The 12,590-nt window shown below is 48.9% G+C and overlaps 1 protein-coding gene across 1 annotated transcript in view; it reads right to left on the reverse strand.

Annotated features, from left to right (window-relative positions):
- Positions 1-533: 533 nt before the first annotated feature.
- GOLPH3 (golgi phosphoprotein 3) overlaps positions 534-12,590 on the reverse strand; it is a 32,693-nt gene continuing 20,636 nt past the window's right edge. Inside the window, exons 2-4 of the mRNA XM_063960379.1 lie at positions 8,507-8,638; positions 1,215-1,329; positions 534-1,010 (exon numbers count right to left, since the gene is read on the reverse strand). Of these exons, the coding sequence (XP_063816449.1) occupies positions 586-1,010; positions 1,215-1,329; positions 8,507-8,638 (672 nt within the window). The 3' untranslated portion in view covers positions 534-585. The remainder of the gene's footprint in view (positions 1,011-1,214; positions 1,330-8,506; positions 8,639-12,590) is intronic.

The raw sequence follows: 12,590 nt of genomic DNA on the forward strand, positions 1-12,590 counted from the left end.
GGAATGTTCCCCCATCCCAAAATGGCTTCCAAAAGAAATAACCACGGGACCTTTCATATACAGTACACAAATGCTTAAAGGTTTAAAAATGATGTTGACAGTAAATTTACAGAAAACAATGACGGCCAGCAGAGCTGCCTAAGAAAAAGAAGAAAAAAAAAATTAGCTGTTAAAATGTTTTTAGTATAAAGTAACAAGTGTACAAAGCGAAGAAATGGGACAGTGAATTAAACTTTGGTGACGTAAAGGCCTTTCTGCGACAACTCTGCAGAACTGTAAACCACCATGCAGGAATTAAGAGGCAAAGCAAATTCTGGTGTGCATCCAAGTGTCTCGCTTCAGACTAACAGAAATAAACCTACGTCTAAGCCATGTTTCTGAGATGCACAAGTTTAAGGAGTAGTGGAATGCCAATATGGCAATAAGATCATGTCACTCACAACAGGAAACGCGTCTCGTACCAACCCGCTCCTGCATAGACACATCGACGTCTTTCTGAGGCGAGTCGAAAAAAGGTAAAATGACTGAGAATGTTGAGAGGAAACAACTGGTTTTAGGTAGAATGAACACTCCCGTCCTCCGTGTTTACTTTGTAAAGGTGGCCACCACAGCCCATAGAATCTCATTAGCATTTGCCTTGGTGGCCTCCACTTCTGGGTCAAGATCGAGCAGCTGTCGGACTCTCTTCATGGCCAAATCATACTGGTCGTCCAGAAGCGGGGCGAAGGCGTTCTCGATGACGTCAGAAGAATGGGCTAGATAGATGAGGGCCAGCGAACGCTTGTCCATGCGATGAGGATCCTTCACCCATTTGTCAAGAACTGCTTCCTGCACCTTCTTTATGAGACGCTGCTTGATGTTATTGTTGGTGAGCGGGTGCGTGGTCATGTCAAACAAGAGGAAGTTTTGCTTTTCGGTTGTCAGGACGCCTTTTTCCACAAGGTTTTTAGCCAAGCGTTCTCGCACATTTCGGAGTTGGAAGTGGAGCTTCAGCGGGTTCCAGGTCTCACCTGAAATTAGTAATAAATATTTTTCATTCTGATATGCCATGAGAATGTCTAGATGTTTTAACAAACAGATTTACAGCTTGTACACAGGTTACGCATGTCATTTTAGATTAGGCCAAGATGGAAACCCAAGATAGATTGTTTGCTGCAAGTTATCTAGGCGGTTTTCACAGCTACAAGATAACTCTACACCAGATGCCGACATACCGCTGAGGAGTTCTATCCAGCTTTGCACAGTCTCTGGGGCAGGGGTTTCCTTAATGTGTTTTAGGGCTTCATCAAGCATGACATCGCCTGTCGGAGCATCCGATTTGCAGATCACCTGAAACAAAAAAACAAAAAAAAAAAAAAGCACCACAAGGTAGTCAGTATTGTATATAAAACTTGTTATCTGCAAGGTAAGATTCTCAGTTCTCACTTTTCATGTGCCGAAAACTTTTCTGAACCGTTCCTCAATAGACAGATTAGACATGTGAGGTGTGGAGGAAGAAATGTTGAACGTTTGCCAAAATTAAATCAGATATCCGTTGCGGAAATGCGCTAAAAGAGTGATCCATAGTGTAACCAACAGACCTTCGGTGACTCTCATATCTACTTTAGTAAAACCCTTATGCAGTCACATAAGGAGGCTCTACTTCTGTGGTACAAACCTTTATTGAAAAGAGGTCTACCATTCCTTTCACTAGGAAACCCTGGTACAGGGTGGGTATCCGTTATCCGGATACCAGTTAACCGGAATTTTCTGAAAAACCAGAATATTTCGGACCTGTAGTGACATGACGTGGCTGGCGTCATGTCGTCACTGGAGTCCGCGGCCAATCACAGACAGGTGAAGGGAGTGGCTTTGCAGCCATTCTCTCACAGTCACTACCCTTAGCACAAGGACCCACAGCCCACCGAAGACCCGTCCAGATAACATGTATTCAGTTATCTGGAAAGTCACTTATTTATAAAGAAAAAATAAGATTTTACTTACCGGTAAATCTATTTCTCGTAGTCCGTAGAGGATGCTGGGGACTCCGTAAGGACCATGGGAAATAGACGGGCTCCGCAGGAGATAAAGTGCCCTAAGAAAGCTTTGGATTCTGGGTATGCACTGGCTCCTCCTTCTATGTCCCTCCTCCAGACCTCAGTTTGAGAAACTGTGCCCAGAGGAGATGAACAGTACGAGGAAAGGATTTTTGTAAATCTAAGGGCGAGATTCATACCAGCCACACCAATCACACCGTATAACTTAAGATAAACTTACCCAGTTAACAGTATGAACAATAACATAGCCTCGGTTCAAACCCGATCAACTATAACATAATCCTTATGTAAGCAATAACTATATACAAGTCTTGCAGAAGTAGTCCGCACTTGGGACGGGCGCCCAGCATCCTCTACGGACTACGAGAAATAGATTTACCGGTAAGTAAAATCTTATTTTCTCTAACGTCCTAGAGGATGCTGGGGACTCCGTAAGGACCATGGGGATTATACCAAAGCTCCCAAACGGGCGGGAGAGTGCGGATGACTCTGCAGCACCGATTGAGCAAACAGGAGGTCCTCCTCAGCCAGGGTATCAAACTTATAGAACTTTGCAAAGGTGTTTGACCCCGACCAAGTAGCAGCTCGGCACAGTTGTAGTGCCGAGACCACTCGGGCAGCCGCCCAAGAAGAGCCCACCTTCCTAGTGGAATGGGCCTTAACAGATTTAGGCAACTACAATCCTGCCGTAGAATGCGCCTGCTGAATCGTGTTACAGATCCAGCGAGCAATAGTCTGCTTTGAAGCAGGAACGCCAACCTTGTTGGCCGCATACAGAACAAACAGAGCTTCGGTCTTCCAGATCCTAGCCGTTCTGGTCACATAAATCTTCAAAGCCCTGACCACATCCAGGGACTCGGAATCCTCCAAGTCCCGTGTAGCCACAGGCACGACAATAGGTTGGTTCATATGAAAAGATGAGACCACCTTGGGCAGAAATTGAGGACGAGTCCTCAACTCTGCCGTATCCACGTGAAAAATCAGGTATGGGCTTTTATATGATAAAGCCGCCAATTCCGAAACCCGCCTTGCAGAAGCTAAGGCCAACAACATGACCACTTTCCACGTGAGGTATTTCAACTCTACTGTTTTGAGTGGTTCAAACCAAGGTGACTTGAGGAAACTTAATACCACGTTAAGGTCCCAAGGCGCCACCGGAGGTACAAAGGGAGGCTGAATATGCAGCACGCCTTTCACAAAAGTCTGTACTTCAGGAAGAGAAGCCAATTCTCTTTGAAAGAAAATGGATAAGGCCGAAATTTTAACCTTTATGGACCCTAATTTTAGGCCCAAATTCACTCCCGTTTGAAGGAAGTGAAGCAGACGGCCCAACTGGAACTCCTCCGTAGGAGCAGTTCTGGCCTCACACCAAGAAACATATTTTCGCCATATACGGTGATAATGTTTTGACGTCACGTCCTTCCTAGCCTTGATCAGGGTAGGAATGACCTCCTCCGGAATCCCTGTTTCCACTAGGATCCGGCGTTCAACCGCCATGCCGTCAAACGCAGCCGCGGTAAGTCTTGGAACAGACAGGGCCCCTGCTGCAGCAGGTCCTGCCTTAGAGGAAGAGGCCACGGATCTTCTGTGAGCAACTCTTGCAGATCCGTATACCAAGTCCTCCTTGGCCAATCTGGAACAATGAGGATTGTTCTGACCCTTCTTATTCTTATTATCCTTAACACCTTGGGTATGAGAGGTAAAGGAGGAAACACATAGACCGATCTGAACACCCAAGGTGTCACCAGAGCGTCTACCGCAACCGCCTGAGGGTCTCTTGACCTGGCGCAATACCTCTTTAGCTTTTTGTTGAGGCGGGACGCCATCATGTCTATCTGAGGCAGTCCCCACCGATCCGTGATCTGTGTGAAGACTTCTTGTTTAAGTCCCCACTCTCCCGGATGCAGGTCGTGCCTGCTGAGAAAGTCCGCCTCCCAGTTGTCCACCCCCGGGATGAACACTGCTGATAAGTGTGCTTACATGGCCTTCCGCTCAGCGTAGAATCCTGGTCGCCTCTGCCATGGCCACTCTGCTACTTGTGCCGCCTTGGCGGTTTACATGAGCCACTGCCGTGACATTGTCTGACTGAATCAGAACCGGTTTGTTCCGAAGCCATTCCTCCGCTTGGCGTAGGGCGTTGTATATGGCCCTCAACTCCAGGACATTGATGTGGAGACCAGTCTCTAGGCTTGACCAGAGACCCTGGAAATTTCTTCCTAGTGCGACAGCTTCCCAACCTCGGAGGCTCGCGTCCGTGGTCACCAGGATCCAGTCCTGAATGCCGAACCTGCGACCCTCCAGGAGGTGAGCACTGCGCAGCCACCACAGGAGAGACACCCTGGCCCTGGGAGACAGGGTGATCCGTTTTTGCATGTGTAGATGGGACCCGGACCAATTGTCCAATAGGTCCCATTGAAAGGTCCTTGCATGGAACCTGCCGAAGGGGATGGCCTCGTATGAAGCCACCATCTTCCCCAGAACCCTCGTGCAATGATGCACTGAAACCTTTTTTGGCTTCAATAGGTTCCTGACCAGAGCTACGAGCTCCTGAGCCTTCTCCACTAGAAGAAAAACTCTTTTTTGGTCTGTGTCTAGAATCAGGCCCAAAAAGGTCAGACGCGTTGCAGGGACTAGCTGGGATTTCGGTAAATTGAGAATCCAGCCGTGCCTCTGCAACGTCTTCACGGACAGAGACACGCTGTCCAGCAACTTCTCCCGAGATCTCGCCTTTATGAGGAGATCGTCCAAGTACGGGATAATTGTGACGCCCTGCCTGCGCAGGAGCACCATCATTTCCGCCATTACCTTGGTGAAAATTCTCGGGGCCGTGGAAAGACCAAACGGCAACGTCTGAAATTGGTAGTGACAGTCCTGTACTGCAAATCTCAGGAACGCCTGGTGAGGAGGGAAAAATCGGAACATGAAGGTACGCATCCTTTATGTCCAGGGACACCATCCAATCCCCTCCCTCCAGGCTGGCGATGACAGCTCTGAGCGATTCCATTTTGAACTTGAACCTCTTCAAGTACAGGTTCAGGGATTTCAGATTTAAAATGGGTCTGACCGAACCGTCCGGTTTCGGTACCACAAACAGGGATGAATAATAACCCTCTCCTTGCTGGAGATGAGGAACTTTGACTATCACCTGTTGAATGTACAATTTGTGAATTGCAGCTAACACCAGCTCCCTCTCCGACGGGGAAGCCGGCAGAGCCGATTTGAAAAACCGGCGAGGAGGCATGTCTTCGAATTCCAGTCTGTATCCCTGGGAAACAATCTCTATTGCCCAGGGATCCACCTGTGAGAGAACCCAGACGTGGCTGAACAGACGAAGACGTACCCCCACTTGATCTGACCCCCCCCCCCCCCCCCGGAAAGCCCCAGCGTCATGCGGTGGACTTTGCGGAAGTAGGGGAGGACTTCTGCTCTTGGGAACTAGCAGAGTGCAGCTTTTTTCCCTTGCCTGTACCTCTGGCAACAAAGGACGATCCTCGTACCTTCTTGCTTTATAATCTTGCTTGATAATGCGGTACCTTCTTAGCATGCTGCGGGGGGAACATAAGGTAAAAAATTCGATTTACCGGCCGTAGCAGTGGAGACAAGGTCCGAGAGGCCTTCTCCAAACAACTCCTCCCCCCTGTAAGGCAATGACTCCATATGCCGCTTTGAGTCGGCGTCTCCCGTCCACTGCCGGGTCCACAAGAGTCGCCTAGCAGAAATAGACATAGCGTTTATTTTGGAGCTTAGTAAACAAATGTCTCTCTGAGCATCCCTCATATACAAGGCAGCATCTCTGATATGCTCAATGGTCATTAGAATGGTATCCCTATCTAAGGTGTCAATCTCCGTAGATAAGGGGTCTGCCCATGCCACGACAGCACTACAAACCCAGGTCGACGCCATGGCCGGTCTAACGATAGTTCCTGAATGTGTGTAAATGTGCTTCATGGTAATTTCCTGCTTGCGATCAGCAGGATCCTTGAGGGAAGCAGTATCCGGAGAAGGCAGTGCCACCTTCTTGGATAAGCGTGTCAGTGCCTTGTCTACTTTAGGCGAAGATTCCCATCGTATCCTATCCTTCTGTGGAAAAGGATACGCCATAAGAATCCTTTTGCGAACATGTAGTCTCCTATCCGGAGACTCCCAAGCCTTTTCGCACAATTCGCTTAGCTCAAATGAGGACGGAAACGTGACCTCAGGCTTTTTCCCTTTATACATGTGAACCCTCGTGTCAGGGACAGGGGGTTCCTCAGTGATATGCAAAACCTCTTTTATGGCAATAATCATGTATCGAATACCCTTTGCCACCTTCGGCTGTAATTTTGCATCCTCATAGTCGACACTAGAGTCAGTATCTGTGTCAGCGACCTGGGATATGGGGCGCTTTTGAGACCCTGAATGTCCTGGCGCCACAGGGACAGGCACTGTCTGGCTACCTGACTGATCCCTAGCCTCAGCCTTGTCTAACCTTTTATGCAGGAGATTCACATTTGCATTTAAGATATTCAGCATATCCACCCAGTCCGGTGTCGGCGTTGCCGACGGCGACCTGACCTTCAAACACTTCCCCTCCACATTAAGCGAGCCTTCCTCGTCTAACATGTCGACACACACGTACCGACACACTTCACACACACAGGGAAACTCTTTTCTGAAGACAGTATCCCCTTTAAGGCCCTTTGGAGAGACAGAGAGAGAGTATGCCAGCACACACCCCAGCGCAATGACCCTGGAGACCAACACAAAATGTTTTTCCCCAGCAGCGCTGTATAATATCTTATCCGCCAATTATGTGCCCCCCCCTCTTTTAAACACCCCTTCACCGTGTGTAAGCAGGGGAGAGTCCGGGGAGCTTCCTCTCAGCGTTCTGTGGAGGGAAAAATGGCGCTGGTGAGTGCTGAGGGAGAAGCCCCGCCCCCTCGGCGGCGGGCTTCTGTCCCGCTCAAAGTTATTGAAAAATGGCGGGGGCTCTTTTATATACATGTACAGTGCCCACCTGTACATGTATATTGTCTTTTGCCATAAGAGAGGTGTTATATTGCTGCCCAGGGCGCCCCCCCTGCGCCCTGCACCCATACAGTGACAGGAGTATGTGAGGTGTATGGGAGCAATGACGCACAGCTGCAGTGCTGTGCGTTACCTCAGTGAAGCTCTGAAGGCTTCTGCTGCCTGAGACGTCTTCTGACTTCGTTTCTTCTGGCTCTGTGAGGAGAACGGCGGCGCGGCTCTGGGGGTGGACGCCCAGTAAGAACCTGTGTTCACCCCCTCTGGAGCTAATGGTGTCCAGTAGCCGAGGAAGCAGAGCCTATCATTTAAGAAGGTCTGCCCCTCTCTCCTCAGTCCCTCGATGCAGGGAGCCTGTTGCCAGCAGTGCTCCCTGTAAAAATGTAGAAAAAATCCAAACAAAAATGCTTTCTAGGCAGAGAACTCAGGGAGCTCCCTGCAGTGCACCCATCTCGCTCTGGGCACAGTGTAAAACTGAGGTCTGGAGGAGGGACATAGAGGGAGGAGCCAGTGCACACCCAGAATCCAAAGCTTTCTTAAAGTGCCCTATCTCCTGCGGAGCCCGTCTATTCCCCATGGTCCTTACGGAGTCCCCAGCATCCTCTAGGAATTTAGAGAAATAAAAAATTGCTGACAGGATCTAAAAACAATGATGGCATTTACTAATTTCTTGGTTTCTTCAGGCCACTATGAATGATTTTGAATGCATCAGTGTCAGACTACCATGGGAACCAGGCACATACTGTAATGAGCAGAGTGTCTCTGGAAAGCCCCTCTGAGCTCGGTGTACTGTAAAAGTTCACCATCCTCCTCCCAATAACATGGTGCCCCAAGATGAGGCCCAATGGAGTTACAAAGAAGCGCCGTCACATAACAGGTTTAAAAATCATCCATCAATGTGGAATGTACACTATGTGGACACGTGATTGGATCCCCCACCACGATAAGCGTAGTGATGGGAGGGGGGGGGGGGAGCGGGGAGTCCACAGATTAGATCATTTTGCTAACGAAATGGCTTGCTGGAATGAGCTAACAGTTTCAAAAGGGGATCATCCTAGGCTGTGTGGTGTGATGTGATGTTCCCAGAGCACAGCTGTACTGGTATGCAGAAGATTTGGTAACACGGATGGGCTGAATAAGTATACAGCTGCATCGCGCCTGTCACAGCCTCACAGGCAAATCCCAGGCAGTATAGAAGTAAATAGTGGCCATTGCGGAAAGTAATTGAATGGCTCCCGGGCTAAATGCCTGCAAAGAGCCCACCCTAAGTGTAAAGCCAAAAACATTGTAGCAGAATGCTATCCGTGCAGAATCAGAACAATGCATACAGTCTTCCACTAAACGGTACTAGTAGATTTGTCAGAGGCCACACAGGCGAACATTTACCTGTTGCAGACCGGCTGGTTGGGGCTGATTAGGCTTTGCAGCATCTACAGATATATACATTGAAATTGCAGGATTCATACCTTTCTCGCCAGGAGACTTTTACGTCTCATTCCACCAGCCTCCAGGTTAATCCGTCCTCTGAACGCCAGCTCAATCAGCATGCACCCGCGTAGGCCAGCGGAAATACAGTCATTCCAGAAGGATGTATAGCCCTGGAAGAGAAGACACAAATCCTCTGTAATGGGCAGCTCTTCATACACTGTCATTACCTGCCATTTACAAGGTACAGTACACTAATAGAGAAAATCAGTATATGAGGCGACAATGGCCCAGCTGCTTTCCTTTGTAACTACTGAATATGGACCATGATTAACATAGGAACGGTATACAATCAGACTAGGCTTTATCCATGTCTGCGCTTGCCAGCCTTTGCTACATCAAGTCACACATGTGCCAGATTCAATTAGCTGCGGTCATTTGTCACACAGGGGAAGGACGGTGGTCTCTGGCTTTTACCCCCAAGGCTATTCATTTACAGTGGTATATTTACTGCTAACCCACAGGTTCCTAGCTAGGTACACAGAGCTACGGCTTAACGTATTTGTGGTTTCCGTGATAAGGGCCCTTACAGCGGATTTATGTTTGAGCCTTCCTCAGCCTGCGGGCTGTAACTGAATAGCCCTGGCAGACCAATTACCGCAGCTAACTGAATCCGGACGATTATGGATTTCTCTTCAACTGTGGTCTAAGGACAATGTTTCAGCACAGATATTCTAAATGACCAATGTATTGGACACTGGAATAAAGTAATATATACGTTCGTACAGTTATGTACACAGTAAAACATTAAACTCTGGGCGAGATTCAATTGTTTTTCCTCCGGCAGCCACTAGATGGCACCCAAACGAAGCTATTCAATTGTAGCTCATTTCGGGTGTGATGGCTGCCGGCGCCTGCATTTCAGCTCGCACCCTCCGGGGGTGACAAGGTGAAATGCACGAAAAGCCAGCTAGTTTAGTCAGTTTGGGCGGCTAAACCCGACTGTTATGGGCTCGATAATTGAGTATCGTCCTGCAATCTCCCGTCACTTTAGATGTGAGATCAGGTACAATATAATAATTGAATTCCACCCAATGTCTCATTTTCAGTAATATGATGGCATTGGATAAAATAATTTTGCCTAAGTTTCCGACACCTATAGTGTAATTGCTCAAAGCAGGGCTGAGCAATAGCCACTGGGGCCAAGTACCCAATACACCTAAAATCAAGATACTGCAGATGCCTAACTTCTGGGCAGGGCTGTGGACACAAAACCTTTTATCAACCCAAGGCTTAAAGGCACAATACGGACTAGTGGCAGCTCCAAATTTGTACCCAACCCCACTAAAGCAAATTAAGCATATCCCAGCACAGATTAACCTTAACAAATATCTGAAAGCTCCAACGAAAACATACATTTTTAAAAACATTTGCATAATGGAACAAAGAGAGGAAAGTTAAAAATATCCTAGTTTCCCCACATTTACCGTATCATTATAGGCAGTACAAATAATCAGCAATGCCCAATAAGGTGACTCCAGGCCTCGCTTACAAGAGTCCTAGCGTAGGATCATTATTACTGGGCAAATCTGATTACACTGATAAAAGGCAGTATCATAACTTCATGGAAGCTTCAAAAGCTTTTTATGCCCCATTTCTCAATTGTGGCTCATACACTTATAATCATAATACCCCCTCTATAGCATGAAACATCTCATCCTCCCAACTACTGAGCATCAGCAAGGGAAGGAGAAAGATTTAACCTGTCTAAAGGGGTGTGGTTCATCAAATCGACAGTGTCTAGGTCGACCATGTTTAGGTCGACCACTATAGGTAGACATGGATGGAAGGTCGACAGGGTTTCTAGGTCGACATGTGCTAGGTTGACAGGTCTAAAGGTCGACATGAGGTTTTTGTTTGTTTTTGGTGTCGTTTTCTTCGTAGAGTGACCGGGATCCCAAATTAGTGCACCGCTTCACTCGCCATGCTTCGGGCATGGTGCCTTCGCTCCGCTACCGCTTCGCTCGGCACACTTCACCGTTCCAATCGTAGTCCACGTGGATCGTTAAGTATGAAAAAATTCAAAAAAAGAAAAAAAATGTGAAAAACTCATGTCGACCTTTAGACCTGTCGACCTAGCACATGTCGACCTAGAAACCCTGTCGACCTTCCATCCATGTCGACCTAGTGACTGTCAACCTATAGTGGTCGACCTAAACATTGTCGACCTAGACACTGTCGATCTTCAGACCGGATCCCGTCTAAAGGGGGGTACACACGTAGCCATGTGTGCTTACATTCTAAACAATCTGACTAGATATCTTGGAAATGAAGCACACATCGCTCCGTGTGTAGGGTGCCACAGCAATAGCGAGGCGCGGTGCTATTGCTGACTCTAGAATGACCTGCATACAGGCCAAATCTAGACAGATCGCGTTCTTCACCGCTGGGTGAAGTGTTTTTGGTTTTCTTTTCCCTCGTTCAGCATACATCTCTACGTGTGTACCCTCCTTAACACTTTTTTTATTTACTATAATCAAATAAAACCACCATTACTAAGGAAGGTGGAGCTTCTCTACTTAACAGCAGTGCACAACTAGAGATACCCAGACTAAAAGGGCCCCATACACTAGAGCGACAATGCCCGATTTCAGCCCAATTCGGGCATTCGGACCGATATATTGGGAGAAATAGGGCATTTTTGGAGGTGTCTCCGGCCCGATCCGATGCGCGTTCCCGTGATCATCGGATCGGATCTTACAGACTGAATGTGCTGCACATTCAATCTGGTCCGACCTGGGGACATGGCTGGGATCGCCCAGGATACATCGGATGCAAAAGGACAGCATCCGATGTATCCTGGGTGATCCTGCCCCCCCGGGAGGTTGCTGGGGTGATCGCCTCCGACATGAGGTCACACAAGTGTATGGGGCCCTTTAAGCTTGGTGCACGCCTAAAGATCTCTCTGTCCAATCTGTCTGGTCAGAAAACAAATCTGGTAATGAATGGGAGCGAATGACAATCAACCATTTGCTAAAAAGAAAGGGAGTGTGTTCAATATCCGCGCACAACTGTTTGAAACATGTATACCCTTCACCTTATTACAAACAGAGTCACAAATGAATATACTGAGCTTTGAATGTCAGTCCGACTCCTTTTGCCAAGTTGTTCACAAAGGTGACTTTTGGAAGTTCATTCAATTCCAAATGATAGCGGTTCTGCAAAAATGTGTTCCAAACCAGTGCTTGATAGCAGCGGAATGGGAGCCACAAGAAATAAAAACAATAATAGTGCAGGAGTAAAAACAAAGCTGATGGGGGCGTGGCTTGGAGGCTGACTGAACAGGCTGCACTATATCTGAGCTCCCAGGGATCTGGGACAAAATAGTGTTAAAAAAGCCTCCAGTTCCACAAATCCACAAATTACAAAACCAGCCTTAAGCCCTACCCTGGTGGTGCAAGCGGGGAGACAGCGCTGCGGAGTCGGGGAGCCGGTTTTCTGGCTCCTGCGGACTGCGGCCTTCTCCTCGTCCTGAAGCCGGGGCCTCAATTTTCAGTTTATCCCCCGACGAGTGGGCCTCCACCCCGAGAACGCCTGCAGTGCCCTCCGAACACCCTCCCATCGCTGCTACAGCGGTCCTCTCTACCCGAGACTCCATCCCGCCCGACAGACCTACCCCGGGACCGAGGATTGCCGGACATCGCGCTCCGGAGCCCGGACGGCGGCCATCTTGGACGCTGGTGAGGAGAGAACGCTCGGCGGCGGGCGGCAGCGCGAGGTAGGCGGCAGGCGGCCTCCGAGAGAACGCGGCTGGCGGCCCTAGCCCTGAGGAAGGACCGCAGTGACCACCGCTGAAAGGCCCCTCCGGAGCAACCGCCTGACAGTTAGACGGACGTGCCGCAGAGTCACCCGCGCCCCCCCCCCCCCCCCCCCCTGTCTGCCGGGGGAACGTCATCTGCTCCTGCAGACACAGTCTAACACCCCAAGAGACCCATTTTAAGCGCTCACCTGGGTCCAGGAGCGGGAGTGGCCAGTGGAAATAACGCTGATCCTCCTCCCCGCCCCTCACCCGGCTCGCCTTAGGTCACTTAAAGGGTCTGCGACCCCCCACGAGGTCACCCACGG

This window comes from Pseudophryne corroboree, chromosome 1 (assembly GCF_028390025.1).
Source record: "Pseudophryne corroboree isolate aPseCor3 chromosome 1, aPseCor3.hap2, whole genome shotgun sequence".
Lineage (NCBI taxonomy): Eukaryota > Metazoa > Chordata > Amphibia > Anura > Myobatrachidae > Pseudophryne > Pseudophryne corroboree.